Source organism: Triturus cristatus, chromosome 11 (genome assembly GCF_964204655.1).
Source record: "Triturus cristatus chromosome 11, aTriCri1.1, whole genome shotgun sequence".
Classification (NCBI taxonomy): Eukaryota; Metazoa; Chordata; class Amphibia; order Caudata; family Salamandridae; genus Triturus; species Triturus cristatus.
This window is the reverse complement of record NC_140594.1, coordinates 868390763-868410956: the sequence shown is the minus strand read 5'-3', so window position 1 is coordinate 868410956 and position 20194 is coordinate 868390763. Positions and strand designations below refer to the sequence as shown.

At 45.6% G+C, this 20194-nt stretch overlaps 1 protein-coding gene across 1 annotated transcript in view; it reads right to left on the bottom strand.

Annotated features, from left to right (window-relative positions):
* The window catches only part of IFT80 (intraflagellar transport 80), a 455321-nt gene that overhangs the window by 368252 nt on the left and 66875 nt on the right, over window positions 1-20194 (bottom strand). The window contains exon 4 of the mRNA XM_085634720.1: window positions 19476-19586. Within this exon, the coding sequence (XP_085490846.1) occupies window positions 19476-19586 (111 nt within the window). The remainder of the gene's footprint in view (window positions 1-19475; window positions 19587-20194) is intronic.

The window sequence follows — 20194 nt, the reverse complement described above, 5'->3', positions numbered from 1 at the left end:
ATTCAGGCGGAACGTTCGTCAAATAAAATACTAGTGATGCTAGAGACATTCCAAGGAGTTATAGTTTCACTCAAAGGAGCCCAGAAGGCTGATCCCTTGAAGCCCCAATCTACTACCAAGCCTGCCAAAGACGCCATCAATAACAGGCAGGCCCCTCAGGAGGAGATTGCTACTGTGGCCCAACTAGCTCCCATCCAGGGTACTGTGCTATGTGTGAACCCCAGGATCGAACACCCCCCGCCTCTATCTGGCAATCACCATCTCTATTTCAGAGCAGCCAGGAGTTACCCCCTTAGAATTTGGAGCACACAAGGATTGCCAAAGTCTTATAAATAAAGCATCATACCAGTGCATGAAGAAAGCAGGGTGTACCTTATCCCTGGTAGATAAAATCATTATCAAACTCAGAGTTAATTGGGTAGGTCTAGCTACAAAAAAAAAAAAGAAATCAGGGAGCAACTGTGTGGTCATGAACTTCAGAGATCTGGGTTGTGTTTGATTTTTGTTGTCAGGCGCAGTACTCTAATTGTTTTGCGATCCTGTCCAATGTCACTGAAAATGATTGACAACCCAAGGAAATCAGACAAAATTGTGAAACCAACCATTCGAATGCCAGTATGCCAACCTCCCACAGAGTCCAGCTGACTTTAAACTTAAATATGGCTCAAAAAGTAAACCATTCCAGCCAGAATCTTAGACTGTTATCCTGGAATATTGCAGGGATTTGTCAGAAACTGGTCAATGAAGACTAGCTATCTTTTATCTGGACCTTTGACGTGATATATAGCCAGGAAACTTAGTCCATGGACCCTATTCCCATTGATGGATTTAAATCTTTTAGGTTACCTGCTCTTCCTTCCCTAACGGGGAGGGGTAAGGGTGACCTTGCCATTTTTGCATTGGACAATATTAGAAATGTGAGGATAAAAGTAGAAGAAGCTAAACTATGCTTTGAGATTTTAAAAATCTTTCTCCCTGAATAACATTGTACTGGTTAATTTTTATTTCTTTTCAGCCTGCCGATGGGCATAATCGAAAAACTGTGGGATTTATTAATGAACTCCTTAAATAGTTAAGGGAGATATGTATCGATTATGAGGGCCGATGACTTTAGTTTAGATCAATGTTTATACAGTGGTAATCATATATGCGGCGTCTCGGATGGTAAGAGGGAAGATGCTAGCCACATTCTACACTCTGCATACGGGAAAGCCCTAAACAAAATTGAATTTTTCAATAACTTGTTTTTTTCCCATCTATTTCAAGTCCAAATTCTATTAACCCACTCACCTTTGTGGGAAGAGGCAATGGCAGAACAACAGACTTCGTGTTAGTCTCTGAGGATTTGGACTGTAGACTAGCCCATTATGAGATGAGGTCAGGCCTCTCCCAGATAGTGACCACAATCTAATAATTATTGGATTTAATAGATCAGTGAATACTGACCCTTTTATTTTGCCTAGTCTTCCTGTACGTTTTTCAGCAAACAGGGGTGTCCGAATAAAGTGGGAACGTATTGATTCCACACATGTTTCACAAAGAGCTTATTACTGAAGCTGTCTGCTGCCTCTCTCCCACAGCTAAGGCTAGTGTGCTTCGAGAAAACTTTATAGCCATCTGTGGCACTACTGCCTGTTTGCTAATAAGCAATAAGCCATCTAATATTAACTTATCACATTCCTGGTTTAACCCAGAAGGTACAATAGCGCTTAAATCTCCCAGGAAGGCCACTAATACCATCCCATGAAATGTAGAGGAAATTAGGTCAGCAAGAAAAATCTATAAACAGGGAATCGAAACAAGGGGAAGGGACATGTGCGCAAAAGTCTGGAAAGATCTCAACAACGCACCCAACCTGAAAGATAGCAGGCTGTTTTAGGAAGTTATAAACCTTCCCTTTTTCTCAGATAGCCCAGCCAGTGACATAGATTGCCACATTTTAGAACAAGACTGGATCAGTCATTTTACTGAAATTTTGAACCAGAGTAATTTGATGGGTGAACCCTTCGCAGAACTAGCAATCGACTCACTCTTCTTTAATGAGAACTGGCTCAACGATTTCATTAATATAGGAGAAGTTGCTAAGGCTATTCAGAGTACAGCCCCTGGAAAGGGCCCTGCTCTGACGGCTTCCCAATAGACCTGATAAGAGTAATTTAGAACTCAGGATGCCACAAGTTACAAATGTACTTGGAGCAGTCATAAGGGAAGCCCCGATTGATTTGTGGCGAGGATCCATCATTGTACCTATATACAAACAAGCATTTGCAATGCAATCATTCTTGCCTTTGGGACCTTATATGTATTTAGCTATGCAGCACATTAGCCTGGGTGCTGAAACATCTACTGTTCTTCAACAGGGAGGGAAAATAAGCACCAAACTGCGTGATACGCCAGGTATGGAAACTCATGGGGGGAGAAATATTGCCTTTCAGCGGGAAATGGTATAGTCCAAAGCTCTGTTTTTAATTAAAAATCAGGGCCTTCGGTGGTCATATCACTGAAAATACAAGATTTGAAAAAGATATTATTGTCTACGGGTGCTCATGGAAGACAATTTCTATGGACAGGAATCTAGAGAATGTTAAAGTGATTCATGTATTTTACTGACCTCTGCTGGTCGTTTTATATCAAAAACGATAAATAGAGGCATTTGCCAGAATTTTTTTTAAAAAAGAAAGTCCCTAAGCAGAAAGCAATTCTGGTATTTTACTGTCCTTTGCTGGTTGTTTTCTATCAAGACAGTTAAATAGAGGCAGTTGAAAAGAAAAAAAAAGTCCACAAGCAGAAGCAGCCAAGTCCTAGGGCTGATCTCCAGAGCCCACAAAGTACTTACAAATATATACTAAAGTATATACAAGAGGTCTTGAATGCTTGACCTAAAAAGGGGACAGGAACCTCCCACATGCTATTGCCCAATTTCATTGTTAGACGCAGCAGAATAAGTATTAGGCCATGTCATACTGAGAAAACTTGAAAAATGTCCCAAAGAAAACACATTTTTTTCTAAGGTTCAATATGGTTTTTGCCCGGGTCTAGGGACCCCTGAGCTAACATTAAACCTATCCCTCATCATGGAAAAGTATGTCAATGCCAGGAAAGGTGCACTCTATATGGCTTTTACAGACCTCTCCTGTGCCGTTGACTTGGTAAATAGTGGAAACTATGGGAACTGGTGGAGCTTGCAGGAGTGGAAACCCCCCTTGTTGAATCTTATTAGGCACCTACAGTGGGGTACGACTACCAGTGCTCGCTATACACGGCATGGAGAGCATACACGTCCCATAATGGTGGCAAGAGGGGCAAGACAAGACTGCATTTTAGCCCCATTTTTGATTACATTTCATATTAATGCTTTGGGATACAGCCCTGGGCTCTTGGAGTAATGACATCCCTAGAATTGGCTCTAATCCAGTCCCAGCTTTACTTTATGTGGATGACGCGTTTTAAGTGCACAAACAGTGAATGGCTTGCAAAAGCTTTTAAATGGTTTGAGTACTTTTAGGACTAATTAAAAACTTAAAGTGAAGCATCAAAAATCTTTCATTTTAACCACCGGTCCTAAAAATACAAAATCAAAAAGCTTTTTATAGGGAAAGCTCCAATTGCCAAGATCTCCTATTTAACTACTTAGGTATTGATGATTTTTGATTGATTGAGGTATTTTACTTGAAGCTGATCTGACCTGGGGTACACTAATAAATCAAAGAATTCAGAAAATGGGGATAGTCTGTGACTCTAATTTTATTTAAAATTTGCAAGAAAGCTGGGCCACAAGCCTATAAAGGAGATTGCTCAACTTTATAAGAGTAAATGGTTTGCTGTAGGAATCTATGGAGCGGGTGTGTGGAGCTATGAATACCTGGAGAGACTGCAGGCAACTGAGAATACATTTCTCTGTAGGCTCATATCCACCCTCAAATCTACTTCTAGCTTCTTTTCGCATCTTGAACTCGGCATAGAGTTTTTGTAAGATGTTGTCAAAATGGCTCCACTTTTATTGTGGGTTACAATATGGAGCAGCCCTGAAGCTGGCTTTTCTAGGTGTGGATTGAAGGACTGTTTAAATTTAAGTAACAATAGCGCCATCCCATGGCTGGCCTATGTTAGGAATACTCTTTCTAACTTCGAATTAAGAACACTTTTTATTCTCCAGATAGTATTGGACCACAAACAAAAGCCTTAGTAAAGCGAAAATTCCTCTCGTATAGAGAGGAGGCTTGAATGGTGAGAGCTTTAGATATTGCTTCAGCATTGAATTATATATCAATCTCTACCACTTCTGGAATGGATGCAAATTAATAGTAAATCCAGAACATAGATTTTACTTAACAAGGTTAAGATTAAACAAAATCAATTTTTTTGTTGCTTTTCCTGGCCCTGGATCTTGGTTTGCATCTTTTCCATGCTTTCCATGTAACTCTTCATCCACTCAATCTACACCGCACTTTATGCTATTCTGCACTTTATACTGCACTTTGAGAGTCTGCTTTTTACACACATTTTTTAAGTCCGAGTATTTCACATTCTACCAAGAAATGATGGACTTTTTGAAACGTTTATCTTCTTCTGAAATTTGTTTTGCTGTTCTTACTTACATTTCTGCTGCTATCAAATTGAGAAGGAGATTTGCTTTATGATTAGAGAAAGTGTTCTTAAGCTTGTTGACGGTATGTATTTTATTCTGTGCTTTTATGGTCATTTTAATGACCAAATAAAGATTATTGAAACATGAGAGAGTATATGAAAGATCCAATGCTAGGAATGAATAGATTGTGCTGTTAGAAGTGGAGAACAGTCTAACCCTCGCAGACCAGACAGATTTAACCATTCAAAAACATTTGGAGCATTTTTGCCATTGTTTAATGAGTGTGATATTTGATATGGACCTTTTTAAATTAAGGTTGAGAAATTGTTGCAAACTTGTCTGAAAGAAGAACTACTCTCTAATATGGGCTTCTTTAAATTCAAATAGATCAAACAAGAGAAGAGGAACTAAGCACCAAAGAGCCAGCAAAATGGTTGGGAACCCACCGCAGTCATCATCAAGACAACAGTACAATTTGATTCAACTATGAAACATCATATGGCATGGGGAGACGATTCTCACCATATAGTGACATATCCGTATGTGAGGTAGATTTAGGATACTTACCTGGAATGTCCGGGGACTGGGTACCTGTAGGAAAGTGGGATTCTGTTACAGTACCTCCAACGTTTTGCTTGCTTTTGATGCAACTTTGACTTTAGAGTACTGGGTCCCTGCTAACCTGGTTCCCAGTAGCAGTGCTCTTTCCCTAAAATCGTACCACGATTGGCACGAATTCAGACGCTCTTTAAGTCCCTAGTAAATAGTACCTGTGAGAAGCTGGCTTGGTATATGGTGTACAGTACACTTACGTGAGTGGGCACCTTGCACCAATCCAGACAACACTTATGATGATTTTAGTGGTATTAGACAACCTTAGAAAGCTCTCCAAGTGGTAGCTGTGGACAGTAGCCTTCAGGCTTAGTACAGAAGGAGTGTAAAGCAGCTTGTTTTACCAGAAAATAATCTTATAGGTATAGATACATTGAAAAATACCCACAGTATATTTATGAAACATATGTATTATAAGACGCTCACTAACACATACAGATATCCCCTAGCCAGAGATATACACAATACACAAAATACTTTGCAATAGAAACAGGTAAGTAGCACGAAAGACACAGTGGTCACCAGGGGAGACCAAACCATATACTAAAATAGTGGTATGTGAACCACGACTCAAGTCAAGACTATACCCAGAAGACGTAGAAGTGCTGGGGGCCCGAGGAACCACCCAAGGTAGGTAACCAGGAGCCCCACGGAGGCAGTGTGCAGAGTGGGAACACGACCGCGGAATCAATGCAAGTCAATGGGTAAGTCGCGGTTCTAATTTTAAAGAAGAAGGACCCTTCCCAGTGGACCCTGAAGAAACCCCGTGGAAGACAGAAGGTTGGAGAGCCACCACAACTGTGGATACCTTAGGAACCAGGATACCTGCACCAGGGAGGCCGGGTGCATAGGTGTGAAGTGGCGTCGGAAAACGCAGTTGAACCCAATGGAGGACATCAGAAATATGCCACTGCTGGAGAAGGTGAAAGTGTCCGGTGGAACCCAAAGATAGTTTCAAGATGTGAAGAACCTGCAAGCAGAGGGGACAGAGTCTATGCCATTCAGGAGTGACCAGGAGGCACGGAAGACAAATGCCCATTGATGTCGAATGTTGCAGGGAAGCTGATGGTGATCATAAAACTGAAGCTGTGCGGACCAGGCGACGCTGTGGACGACCAGGAGCTGGTTACGAGCTGTCCCACGTCGGATTTCGAGAGTTGAGGGTGTCAGTGTCATTTGGGAGCACCAACAAGCCTTGGCAACTGCAACCAACATGGAAACTGAAGAAGGTGCAATGTCGGGACCAGCAAGGTTCAGGAGACTCCCCACAAGCAGGAGAGTCAGGGCAGGCCCCGAGCAATCTGGTGAGCCCAAGGAATTTTAAAGATGACCCTCATGAGGACCCACAGGCAGGAGGCACTGGAGTCGCGAGAGGATCTCAAGCAGCTCACGAAAGATGCAAACACACGATGCAAGTGTTGCGTTGAGAACAAAGATCTTGGCCACTGGAGATGCTTGAGGTTGGGGCTACTTGGAGCCTGAAAATCTTGGTGGAAGGAAGCCAACAAGCCTTTGCAACTGCAAGTCAACGGGGTGCACAGGGGTTCGGTTCCTGCGGCTCCGACGAGGGATACTGGCCTCAAACTGGGTGAGAGGACAGGGCAGGCCTCAAGGGATGAGGAGAACCACCACCTGTGTTGCTGAGCCTTTCAGAGTCCGTGGGAGCATAGGACCGGCAGACAGGTCAGCTTAGTTGCGGTGCCTGCAGATGCAGGGAAGAGACTCCTTTACTTCTAGGGTGATTCCTTAAGGTGTTTTGGAGGCCCACAGGCCTTGGAAGGTTCCTGTATGGTGCACAGGCACGGACGTTGCAGAAGACAAGCAGGGCGATGAGATCAGGAGCATACAGAATCTTCCTCGTTGCAGCCATGATGCCCAGAGCGAAGTCCAGAGTGCCCAGACGGTTGAAGAAGTGATGTCTGAAATGTATCTTGTCCCACGACGAATCTAGGGACTTCCCCTCAGGTAAGCCCTTAAATACCCTAAGGAAAGGGTTGGGATGATACAGGGGTTCCACCCTAAGGAGGGGCTTGACAAGGGGGAGGATACTCTGTCCTTCGTCCAGGTTCGCGCCAGAGCAGAAGCCATCGGCTCTCTGAACTAGTTTGAACTGGACTATGCATGAAGGGCAACAAGTGTGTCCTGCATGCAGACTATGTGGCGCTGGCAAGCGCCCCCACCCTGCCCCAATACATTTAACCCGGTCTGGAAGGAGGTCACACCTCCCTGTAACAACATACCTATTGTTCTGACTTCCCCTGCCCGAGCATGGCTCGTCAGCAGGAGGGAAGAAACGTGTCTCGGGCCGGGAGCAGCCCTAGCTTGCTGTCCAGGTCTGGAAGGCTGGTACTAGAAGCACCAAGGGCCTCCCAAAGGAGCTTAACGGTGCATGGAATCATACCTCTCACACCATTTACGGTGTGAGGGTATGATTCCAACGTATTTGATATAAAAAATTATAGGATTCGTTACAGACAGTTTTGAGATGGTCATCGCGTAATGACTCAGTGCCCCTCCATATGTCATTTAGCTGGCACATTTACAATCCGGGAGAATGGACTCCATGGGCTGTAGGGGTGTCCTGCTCATGCGGGGGCACCCTCACACTTAGAACCAAGCACCCTGTCTTCAGGTTGGTAAGGCCTGCTTTAGGGGTGACTTATAGGTTTTAAGTACAGTGACCTTAGATACAGGTAAACCTATATCTTTCGTAAGTGGTGATAGCACCAGCTTACAGAGGCTGCAATGGCAGGCCTGTAGTTACAAATTGAGTAGTCTCCCATGGGTGACATAATACATACTTCAGCCCATGGGGAACCCCTGGTTTACCTATGCCCCGAGTACCTTATAACCAAATACTAGGGACTGATAAGTTTGCACCAGTGTCCGATCTGGGATTATTATTATTTATTATTAATTGAATTTGTAAAGCGAGCGGCTACTCAACAGAGCGTCCCGGTGCTGGCAGAGGGAAGAGAGGATGCTAGGACGAGGCTAATCATTAAAAAGATGCGATTTAAGTTTCTTCTTAAAAAGTTCCAGATTGTCTATCAGTCTCAGGGACATGTGAAGACTGTTCCACGCGCGGGGACCTAGGTAAGCAAAGGATCTCCCACCCCTCCGAAGACGGTTACATCGAGGGACCTTTGCCGTATGAGTTGAGGAGGAGCGAAGAGTGTGGACATGGACGTAAGGGGTGATTCTCTCCTTAAGATAGGCAGGACCTGTCCCTTTCAGGGCTTTATGAATTAGGACCATGGCTTCAAACATCACCCTTTGTTTCATGGGAAGCCAATGGTGGGCCCTTAAGTGCGGAGTCATGTGAGATCTAGAGGGCAGAGAAAGCAGAAGTCTAGCTGCGGCGTTCTGCACCACCTGGAGTTTGTTAAAAAGGTAGTCCAGCAGGCCCAGGTACAGTAAAATACTGTAGTCCAGTCTTGATTTAAGTATGGCCTGTACCACCTTTCTGCCTGCTGCCTCGGAGAGGAGAGGTAGAAATGTTTTCAACATGAGAAGTACGTTGAAGCAGGTCCCCGCCAAGGCTAGGATCTGTGGGAGGAAGGATAGAGAGCTGTCGATTTGAATTCCTAAGTTCTTCACACAGTTTTTGGGAGAACCTGGGTGAGGGCAATTGCTGGGCCAACAGTCCATCACAGCGTTGTGTGGGATATCTCAAATTGTCACAATTTCCGTTTTCTCTGGGTTACATCTAAGGTGGTGCAATTCCATCCACTGGAAAACTCCGGCAAGGCACTTGGCTATTACTTTCTCATCTAAACCCTTGCCTTTATCACATGAGAACAGTAGCTTAGTGTCGTCTGCATTTAAGACTACTTTAGTGCCAAGAGACTCTGCTAATGTTGCAATAGGGGTCAAATACACGTTAAACAGCGTGGGGCTGAGTGCCGATCCCTGTGGCACTCCCATCCCCAGTGGCCTAGCCTGCACTATAAACGGAGGCACCCACACTTCTATGGACCATCCTTCTAGAAAAGATGCCAACCAATTATGGGCCTGATGTCTGATTCCTATTTCATGTAGTCGTTCCAGCAGCTTATGGTGAGGAACCGTGTCAAATGCTGCTGTAAGGTCGAGCAGTATCAGCATTACCTTTCCTCCTCTGTCCAGAACGCTACGAATGAACACTGTTACCTCTAACAGTGTGGTCTCGGTGCTAAATTGTGGGCGGAATCCAGATTGTGTGGCATGAAGGATGCCATTGGTCTCCAGGTAAACGGACAATTGGCTTTTTACTTCCTTCTCAAGAATTTTGGAGAAGGCTGGGAGCAGCGAAATGGGCCTATAGTTGGTAACTAACTTAGGGTCTGCTGTAGGTTTTTTCAGCAGTGGCAGGACTTTCGCTTTTTTCCACAGACAGGGAACCATCCCTGGTGCCAGAGAAGAGTTAATATTATGGTTTAGTGCCGGGTTAATTGTAGGTGTCACCATGTTTAAAACCAACACAGGGCAAGGGTCAAGAGGGGAGCCCGATTTAAGACTTTTTAATGCTGCTAAGGACTGAATCAATGGAATTGGGGTAAAAGCGTCACGGGTGGCATACGTAAGTGGGGAGGGAGTAGACTTCCACTCCAGATTCAGTGTCCCAGGAGCAGCAGTCCCGAAACTTTTTTTTTAGCGTCATGATCTTCTCATGGAAATATCGATCGAGCTCATTGCACCATTCCATCGAAGAGGGACAAGCTCTGGAGGTGACCATCGGGCGAATGAAGGAGTCAACTATTTTGAAGATAGCCTTTGCTTTATTCTCAGCTTCCATAACGCTGCTGTCAAAGAAACTTTTTTTTTTAGCAAGATGCAGTTTCATTTGATACAACTTTAAGGCTGCTTTGTAAGCAGCTTTATCCTCGTTGGAGTATCCACGCCTCCAAATTATTTCCAGCTTCTTACACTGACTCTTACACAGATTCAACTCTGTATTAAACCAAGAGGCTGTTGGGCCAGCTCTAGATTGAGAGGCCTTCTTTATGGGTGCTTGTGTATTCACAGTTTCGCCAATCCAATTATTCAGTTGGGTAATGTCACAGTCTATGTTCCCTGTCATAACTGGGGCAGAGGAAAGTAAGAACTGATTGATATCTTCTGGTTGTAGTTTGTGGTAGGCCAGATAAGTGACAGGGCCATTGCTGCAATATATGGGCGATTTACTACACATCTGAACCCACGTGAAGGTGATCAGCAGATAACAGTCTGTCGACGGGAGAGGGGTGGACACAGTGGTAATAGAGTTCAGATTTGAAAAAATCTGATCAAGAGTAATGGCCCGCCGATTGGGTGGGTCCAGAGACCTCGGGATGTACCCAAGTACTTACAAAACCAACTTAGGGGAGAAAGCACACAGACTAGTCAGAGACAGCATTATATCAAGCTAAAAAGTGGGGGTAACCATAAAAGCAGATCCTACTTTCCTACAGTACACCTGGTACCTAGGGCATTGGGAATGAACAGGGTCCCCTAGGGACCCCTCACCAAGGCCAGGCAAACTGCAACAGCAGCCTGCATGACTTGTTGCAGAGAAAAATGACTAAGCTGACATGGCACACTGCCTGTGTGCCATGCAGAGCAGCACTGCCTAAGGTATAGTTAAGTCACTCCTTTAGCAGGCCTTACAAGCCAAAATGCAGGGTGCACTATATCGCAGGTGTGGGCATACCTGCATGAGCAGATATGCCCCTACAATATTTAACTCTATTCTTAATATTGTAAGTGCCAGTGAAGCTATAGAGAGTACATGGGCTGGAAACACAACAACTCAAGTTCCCCAGCTCCATGATGACTTTACTGAACCCAGGAGTGTTTGGCATCAAACAACTCCTTTCAATAAACCCACACTGATGCCAGTGTGGGATTTAGCTAAACATGTACCTAGAGGGCATCTCAGATGTGCCCCCTGAAAGCCTACCCAACTGTGGTGTTGTTTCTTACTAGCTTTAGGCAGCCTGCTACAACCAGACATGTTTCTAGACCCCTGGGTCGAGAGCCACTCCTCTCTGAGGCCAGAAACGAAGCCCAGAGGTGTCACACGTCCTCCCCCAGGATGAGCACAGTGCTCAAGAGGAAAGCTTCAAAGGCCTTGCTGCCTTTCTAATGCGACCCAAACCTCGGCTGCTGGCAGCAGATGGCAGCCCCTGGTTCAAACCCCCACATTTGGTGAGAGAAGCGACGGGAAAACCTAAGTGAGGAGAGGAGGTGTGCCCCCCTTCGCCAACTCCACCCCTCAGGTGCTGGAGGCAAAGTGCGGTACATTTTCAGTGCCCACCATCTTAAAGATGATGAGAGTTATATAATCAGGGCTAGGGCTATGCCCCCTCCCACTGGAGGGTGGCATAGTAGTGGGTGTAGACACCCTAAGTGATAGACCCATTGGTCCCAATCGGTCACTCCCCTGTAATGCCACTAGATCTAGTATTTAGGTAGCACCCCCAAGAACCTGAAATCAGATTCCTGGTGACCTAAGAAGAGCTGGACACTACAGCGCGACACCAGCAGAGACGAATGCAGACACCAACTGACTTGGCCCAAGCCCTACCGGCCTGTCTGCAGCCCTCGATGATCCTGCACCAAAAGAGACCTGTCCAGCAGCACAGCGACCTCCAAAGCCTTGGGAGGACTGCCTGCCTTCGACAAAGATCAAGATCCCCCATGGATAACAGCCCAGTCCAGAAAAAACCAACTTTAAAGAACAAAGAGCTCTGCCAAGAGGAACCACAAAACCACAGCTGGACCCACCTCTGCACCCGACGCCCACGGCCCAAGTGCAAGTGGTCCACTGGTCCTGTGAAGATTCACCAGCGTTTCCGAGCACTGTGGGCTGACCCCTGCCAGACTCCACTTTGACACCTGCAGCCTCAATTCGAAGACTCCCCGACTGTGACCTGACCGGTAAGACTTTCCTGATGTCTAATGACACCCCTGCACCCGACGCCCCTGGGTCTTGGGGAGCACCACCAATGATATTCCTATGTCTCCTAGCATCTCTACTTAGCTCAGCCACTGTGGGTTTTCTTTGCCCCCCTCCTGGCCTGAGCCTGCAGCCTTTCTTCAAAACCAATCTTCACCATTAGGTTGCATTGGGCACCCAACATTGTGTTGGCACTCTGCACCCGACCGCCAATGTACCTCTGAAGGATTTAAGTTTGGTGCTGCCTTGTGGCCCCACCCTGTGCTTACCTTAACCCCGAGACTAGGTTACCAAACCATGTTACTCACCTGTGAGCAGCATCTCTTTGATTACCCCCTTTTTCCATTGGACAACATTGATGCCAGATTCCAAATTTGAACCCTGCACCCAGCCACCCCTGTGCCACTGGAGGTGCAGATTTGCTACTTACCTGAACCTTGCCTGGTGCGGATTCTTCATCCTGAAAACCAATACTGTAAGATGTATACTTACCGGCAAAACTGTATTCTTGTTTTCCTCCCTTAGGTTAACATTGCTGAACTGAAATTGTCCACTTTTTAAAGTGAAAAGTATTTCTTATGAAAAATGTATTTACCTTTTTACATATTTCTTAGTCTTAAAATAAATCTTGAAAGAAGCTTATTTTTATAAAATTGGTTGGGATGTCTTTTTTGAGTCGTGTGTCATTTAATAATCACTGTGTGCATAAAAAATGTCTTACACTCCTCTGTGTTAGGCCTAAGGCTGCTTGACCAGACTACGACAAATAGAGCACTTTGGGTTTACATTGAGCCCTGTACACTCCTGAGGGAATCTCTGGACTCTGCACGATATAACCACTTACTGGTATATCATATAAAGTGCCAGCTTCCTACAGTACCTACGTCAACAGATATAGGGTCTTATCCTTCTTGCGTCATAGGATAAATAGTGTGCGCCGCCAGGAGACGTGCCTCAACAATATGGAAATTAAAAAGGTTGCCAAGAAATGGAAAGGCAGCGTATCATACCTCCTATTCAACCTACACTAGTGGACTACTGGTGTGGGTGGGCCGAGAACCCCATTTGTGCACAGTTATGAGGAAGCTGAAGGGAAGAAAAGGTATGTCTTCCTGGAGGGTAAGTGTAAGAAAGTAGGATCTGCTTTCATGGTTAGCCCCACTTTTTACTGGTGTCATTCTGTTTTTTTTACTAGTCTGACTGGGATCCTGCTAATCAGGACCCCAGTCACTGTGCTCTCTCCCTAAATTGGACTATGGTAAGTAGTTTGGTACCTCCGTAATTGGCTACTGGTATACCCTTCCAAGTCCCTAGTATATGGTACCAAGGTACCCAGGGGACTAGGTATACCAGGAGTCTCTCATGGGCTGTAACATGTATTATGCCACCAGTGAGAGAACACTCAAACTTTGGCTACAGGCCTGCCATTGCAGCCTGTGTGAATTGGTGTTAGCACCACTCGCAATAGATAAAAGTTTCCTTATATCAGCGGTCACTGCACTTAAAACCTATAAGTCACCCCTAAAATAGGCCTTTCAATCCGGAAGGCAAGGGTGCTAGGTTATAAGAGTGAGGGTGCCCAGCCTGAGAAGGACACCCCTACAAACTCAGGAATCGATTTTTCAGGCTTTGTAAGTGTGGTCAGCCATTTTATACATATAGTGGATATCAACTCAATTACGAGATGTCTAACTATATAATGGCTGCACCGAAACCGGTCATGTTTGGCATCAAACATGTTGGAATCCTACCCCAACACAGATTCCAGTGTTGGACGTAGGATTCCATATATGTGGTGCTACCCTAGGGAGTCCCCCTGTATTCCCGGTACCAGCCTTTCAGGGTCTAACAGCACGATAGTGCTTCTGCTGAGCACAGACACAATTCTGCCCTCCTGCTGCTGAACTGAGCTTGAGCAGGGAAAGGTAGAACAATAGATTTCCCGTCACAGGGAGGTGTGACCACCTCCCAGGCAGGACTTAGTGTATTGGGCTGGAATGGGGTAGCTTGCCAGCGCCACCAGACCGCTTTGAAAGGCACATTTGGTACCCTCCTTGCATACTCCAGTTGAAACCAGTTCAGGGAGCCGTTGGCTTCTGCTCTGGCACGAAACTAGACAAAGGACATTGGAGTGTCTTCCCCTATGTCCAGCCCCTCCTCTGGGAGAGACCACTGATTCATCCCAACCCTTTCCTTGGGATACCTATGGGCAATACCTGTGGATAGCTCTTTAGATTCGTTGTGGGACAAGATTCAGATCAGAAACCACTTCCACTTCAACAGTCGGGGCACCTGGGACTTTTTTTGACTTTGCCTTGAACCAAGACTGCATCAATGAAGACTCCTGCTGCTCCTGGTTTCGTCGTCCTACCAGTCTTCTGAGTCGTCTGAGCATGTGCTTCATCCAGGTTCTTCTCCAGGCCTGTGGGCATCAAAGACACCCAAAGTAATCTCTCTTGGAGTGAAGGAGTCACTCCTCTGAATCTGGAGGCACCGCAACGAAGCTGACCGGTCTGCTGCTCCTGAGGTCCCACGTAGTCCGAAACTCCCTCGAGGCCTGCACTGTTTTCTCACAGAGTTTGAGGCCAGTATCCCTCGTCGGAACCACTAGAACGAACACCAGTGCACTGCGTCAACTTGCCATTGCCAAGGCTTGTTGACTCTGTACTCCAGAGATCTTCGGGCAACAAGAAGCTCTAGCCTCCAGCATCTCTTGCTACCCAGATATTCGTCCTCACTGCATCCTGTGCACCATGGGCCTGCATCCTTGGTGAGCTGCTCGAGGTCCTCTTGAGACTCCTATAGCTTTTGGCCTGTGGGTCCTCTTGAGGGTCTTCTTGGTCTTCTTTGTCTTCAGTGGGCTCCCCTGCTTGCTCGGGATCTGCTCTGACTCTCCTGCATTAGGCGAGTCCCTTGAACCTTGCTGTTCCCGATAGTGCACGTTCTTCGTTTTCCACGTCTGGTGCTGCTGCCAAGGCTTGTTGATGCTCCTGCCGGACACCTACACCCTGGTTCTCGATTTCTGACGTGGGACAGCTCCTGAATGGCTCCTGGTCTTCCACAGTGTTGCTTGGTCCTTAGAACTGCCGCAACAAGATCACCGTCAACTCTACTGCATCTTCCATCATCGGTGGTCATTGGTCTTCCATGCCTCTAGGTCACTCCTGAGTGGCATCAACTCTGTCCCCTCTGATTGCAGGTACTTCTTTTCAAGAATCCATTCTTGGATTCCACCGGACTCTTACACCCTCTTTGCCAGCGGCATCTTCATTGAAGTCCCGCACTGTGGTCTACGGCGGTTTCCGACGCCACTTCGCCCTTATGGACTCAGATTCCCTGGTGTAGGTATCCTGGTTCCTGGGGTATCCACAGGTGGGGTGACTCTCCAACCTTCCAACTTCCACTGGGTTTCTTCAGGGTCCACTGGGAAGGGTGGTTCTTCTTCAAAACTGCAACCGCGACTTCCCCATTGACTTGCATAGAGTACGCGGCTGTGTTTCCACTCTGCACACAGCCTCCGTGGGGTTCCTGGGTACTTACTTTGGGTGGTTCCATGTGTCCCCAGCTCTTCTGAGTCTTCTGGGTCAAGTCTCGACTTTGGTCGCAGTTTGCATTCCACTCACTTAGTATATAGTTTGGTCTTTCCCTGGAGACCACTGTGTATTTGTGCTACTTACCTGTTCTACTTTTGAAATATTGTGTGAATTGTGTTGATATCACCGGGTAAGAGATATACCAAGGTGTTAGTGAGTTTGTATAATAATATAACTATTTTTATAACTACACTGTGTGTGTAGTTTTAGTTTAACATACACTACATGATTAGTTCTGGTAAAACTAGCCGCTTAACACTCCTTCTGGACTAAGCGTGAAGGCTGCTTTCCACAGCTACCACTTAGAGAGCTTTCTATGGTTGTCTACGACCACTAAAATCACCATAAGGGTTGTCTGGATTTGTGCAAACTGGAACGGCATGGTGAGCAAAAAAACAATGGATTTAGGCCCAGATCTCTGTACTGGGGTGAATGTAAAACATTGTTCTGCATTCTGTCCATCAACTGTTGTTTTTGCATTTGTCACCCCGAGTGGGAAGGGTATGCCCAGACGTGGGTCCCGTGCTCTCCATGCCACTGGAATCAAGCTATCCTGGCTGAAGAGGGGTGAAACCCCGAAACCGGTCCTAGGATGCTTGTTTCCAGTCCAGGGAGGACCTGGCTTGGCAGTTCGGGCTGGACTGTACCCATGAGGCACAGGGTCAAGACTGATTTGCATATGGATGGGTTCAAACTGGAACTGCATGGTGAGCAAAAAAACGATAGATTTAGACCCAGATCTCTGTACTGGGGTGAATGTATGACATTGTTCTGCATTCTGTCCATCAACTGTTGTTTTTGGATTTGTGCAAGGTGCTTCACTTAAATAAGTGTGCATCATATACTAAGCCAGCCTCCTACAGTGGGCATGATGGGAGGGCTGTCTCCTAGCTTCATTTATATGTACCTATTGTCCATGATCTCCAATTCTTCTCAGGCCGCAAGAAGTGATTGTATCAGATGTTGATGTCCCTTTCCTTTGACTGGGGGAGTTCAACTGTGTGTTGGAAGGAGAGCAGGTAGCCCCCTAAGTCTGACACAAAGCCACAAATGACTTTGGCTCTGCATGAGGGGATGTCCAGTTTGGTGCTGCTGGATGCTTTGGAGAACTCGTAAACCATTAGACAAAGCCTTCACCTGCCATTTGCCTACATACCACACGTTCAGTAGACTCGATAAGGTGTTGGTTGCAGGCTTGTCTTTGATAACTTGTAGACAGTAACGCACTTAGCCCGTTTCTTATCTGATCACTCACCGGTACTATGCGAGATTGCATGGTGTGCGTTCAGGGCACAAATGTGGAACTGGCGCTTCCCGGTTGATGTCCTGGTGGATGTTGTGAGCAGGGCCACGTTAACGCAAACCTTTACTGAATACTTGCAGGCTAATTGGGGCTTGACGAGTACCCGTTCTGTCGAATGGGATGCCACGAAGGCTGTGATGAGGGGGCAGTTTCTGGATTTGGGGTATGTAGGCAGCTGCAACGGGAGCTGCAAATAGAGAAAGGGGCACTAGTTGATTTTCAAAAACTAGACCTTACTAGCCCGGACCATCAGAAGGAGGAATTGAGGGTTCAACAGAATATAGCTGACAAGTGGGGCAGGTGTCATGCTTACACAATGCAGGCAGCGCTTACATCGGGAGGGTGAAAAGTTGGGCAGGTTACTGGCCTGGCTGCTCCGAAGGGAGCATGGGCTGCCTCCATTAATTCACTTGATAGAACCAGACAGTGCAGTGGCGGCCTTGCAGGAGGAGGATGTAGCAGCCTTTAAGCGTCATTTGGACAGGGTGTAGAGCTGGTGGCTCCCTTAGCTCCTCGGATTGGATTCAAGCTTTCTTGGCACCCTTGGATATGCCGCTGTGAGTCTTAACCTTCTCCATCTGTCCTAGCGCAGCTATCTCGTTCCAACCTTAGCATGAGGGAGGTAGCAAGCTGGTTGGTGACCTGTATCCCAAAGACATATTTATATTCTTTGAGGATGCACAGATTCTGTTTGGGGTGGGACCTGGGCAGTTTTTGCACAATGTTGGCATGACTGACAGACCTGTTTGGACGTCTTTTCGTGTGGCGCTGCCTGCTTGGGCTAGATGGGTGCACTGTTAACACTAAGGTTTTGGGAACCATCTTATCTTGTTGATTTATAAGGCACTGCTGGCGGATACGATCTATGGGCTGCAGAGGGTGAGGCGGGTTTGGGAGGCAGATGTTGGGGCTCCATTCTTAGATGTGGACTGGGCCACGATTTGTGTATTGTTGAAGTACGTTTCTAGCAACGCCTGATTCAAATTAATTCATTTTAATTTTGTACGTCGTGCTTACATGACCTATGTGGACATGCATAGGCTCAATCCAGAGCACACTTCTGCGTGTCCCCATTGTGGAACTGGGGAAGCAGACTTTATGCACTTAGCGTGTGGCTGCCCCCCGGTGAGGGAAACCTGGGTGAGGGTAAACGGTAGGTTGAATCAGACTTCCACATTGGCTTGTACACTGACACCACAGTTGTGTCTGCTGGGCAACCTTGCTCGCCCAAAAAACGCAAAATAACACACTGGTTTCTGAAATTGGCTCTGGTGTTGGCAAGGAGGTTGGTAGCCATCACATGGATGGGGGTCAGGGCTCCCTGTGAGGCGATATGGTTCCAGAGATGTCTGAGTGGTCGGTGGCAGAGAAAACTCAAATGTGACGCACAAATGCTGAGCTACTAGTCAATTTGGAAGCTTGGGGCTTACTATGTAAAGTTGTCTGGGCCCCGAGGGAGACGTCATGGAGGATGTATCCACAGATAGTGAGGTGCAACTATAGGTTGGTGATGTATAGGTCAGAGCAGGTGGCGGAACATGAACAAATTGGCTATGTTTTGTGCTTAAAGATGACTCTTACCTCCCCTGTTGTGCTCTGCAACTGTATTAGTCATCATGATATGACCCATGTTTGTCTTTGCTGCTACTGGAATGCAACCTTTGTTCATGGTGCTGCTCTGCTGTACGTTGTTTTTCATTTATAAAAAGACAAATAAAGATTTTAAAAAACAAAAAGGGCGTGGTATAGAGCTCCAACATGACTGTTGAGCTCTAGATGACCTTCGGCAGCCCTTCGCCAATATCCTCTATAATCCTGCCTTTCTGCCTTTCTGTCCTGTTCCTGAACTCATGCTGGTCCGGGGAATGGAGAGGCGACATTATGGGCCGAACGAAAAATCTAATTAAATACGTTGTGAAAAAAAGGAAAAAAAAACATGAAAAAACAGACTTGGGCCTAAGGCGGCAAACCAATTTGGTAGGCACTAAATGAAACATAAGCTAGTTAACAACAAAAAGAATCCTAAGGCATGGCAATTCTATAAAAGGAAATTTCAATATATAAATATATAAATATATCTGGGCACACAGAATGAAAATAGATAACAGGCCCTGACGGCAGGACAAAATGAGTTACTGAACACCTTATTTATACAGGTGCATGCTTGATTTCTAAAATGAGTTCCTGAAGCCTCATTGATCATGAAGAAAAAGTTAATACATCTTTCGAAAAATTGCCCCTCATTCTGAAAAGGCTATATTCTTAAAACATTATTTCTGCATTAACAAACTTCATTTAGGAGTGATCAAGGTGAGAACTAAAAACGAAAGACATGGATATAACCTCTCAGCATTGATGTACACCGAACACGTTCAACTATGCACTGTTTAGTCAAAACATTTTTTTTTCTAAAGTACAAGTTTTTTTCCAACAAAATAAACCCTCTCATATTTATCATACCTGTAACCAGAGCAGTTCCTTCATAATTCCATCTTCCTGCAAGAACTGCTCCAGAATGAGCTTCTACACTTTTTTCCACTCGTCCTAATTTGGAGATCAAATGAAATTTGCCTAAAAGATAGTAAATGAAAACAAATCCCAGGATTAAGGTCAGAAAAAAATTATATAATAAGCTGCTATCATTTTTGTTCATAGAAGTGTAAAATATTTGGTTGTGTATAGCATAGTCGCCAATTAATTTTGACCTATAGAGCTTATAACAATATAAGTGTAATGCATCTACTGCAGAGATTAGTATGTTACCCAAGCGTCACAGGTTCAGTACCCATAAGATACACTCAGCCTTTCTGTGATTAATAAATACTATTGACTGGGATAAAAATAAACATAGAAAGAGGTGTAGATGGAGATTATGGTTATCTTGAGTATGGCTCTTTAGCCTTCCCCACTGGATGGAAATTGTCTCTGTATTATAGGCAAGAGTTGGAAACTGATCTAAAACAATGCTGTTCTTGACAAATTTTCTATAGAGTACCCTGACTGAGCGCTTAACCGCCCAGACCCTTCCGGTGCATAGCCAAACGTCTCCACTGAGAGTTCCTATGTGATTTTTATTAAACATGCATCACATTATATGATCTGAGGAAATGGCTTGGTGCATGATGTAATCGAGAGAAAGCAAGGCTAAGAGCACTGACATCACAAAAGTCAATTTCACT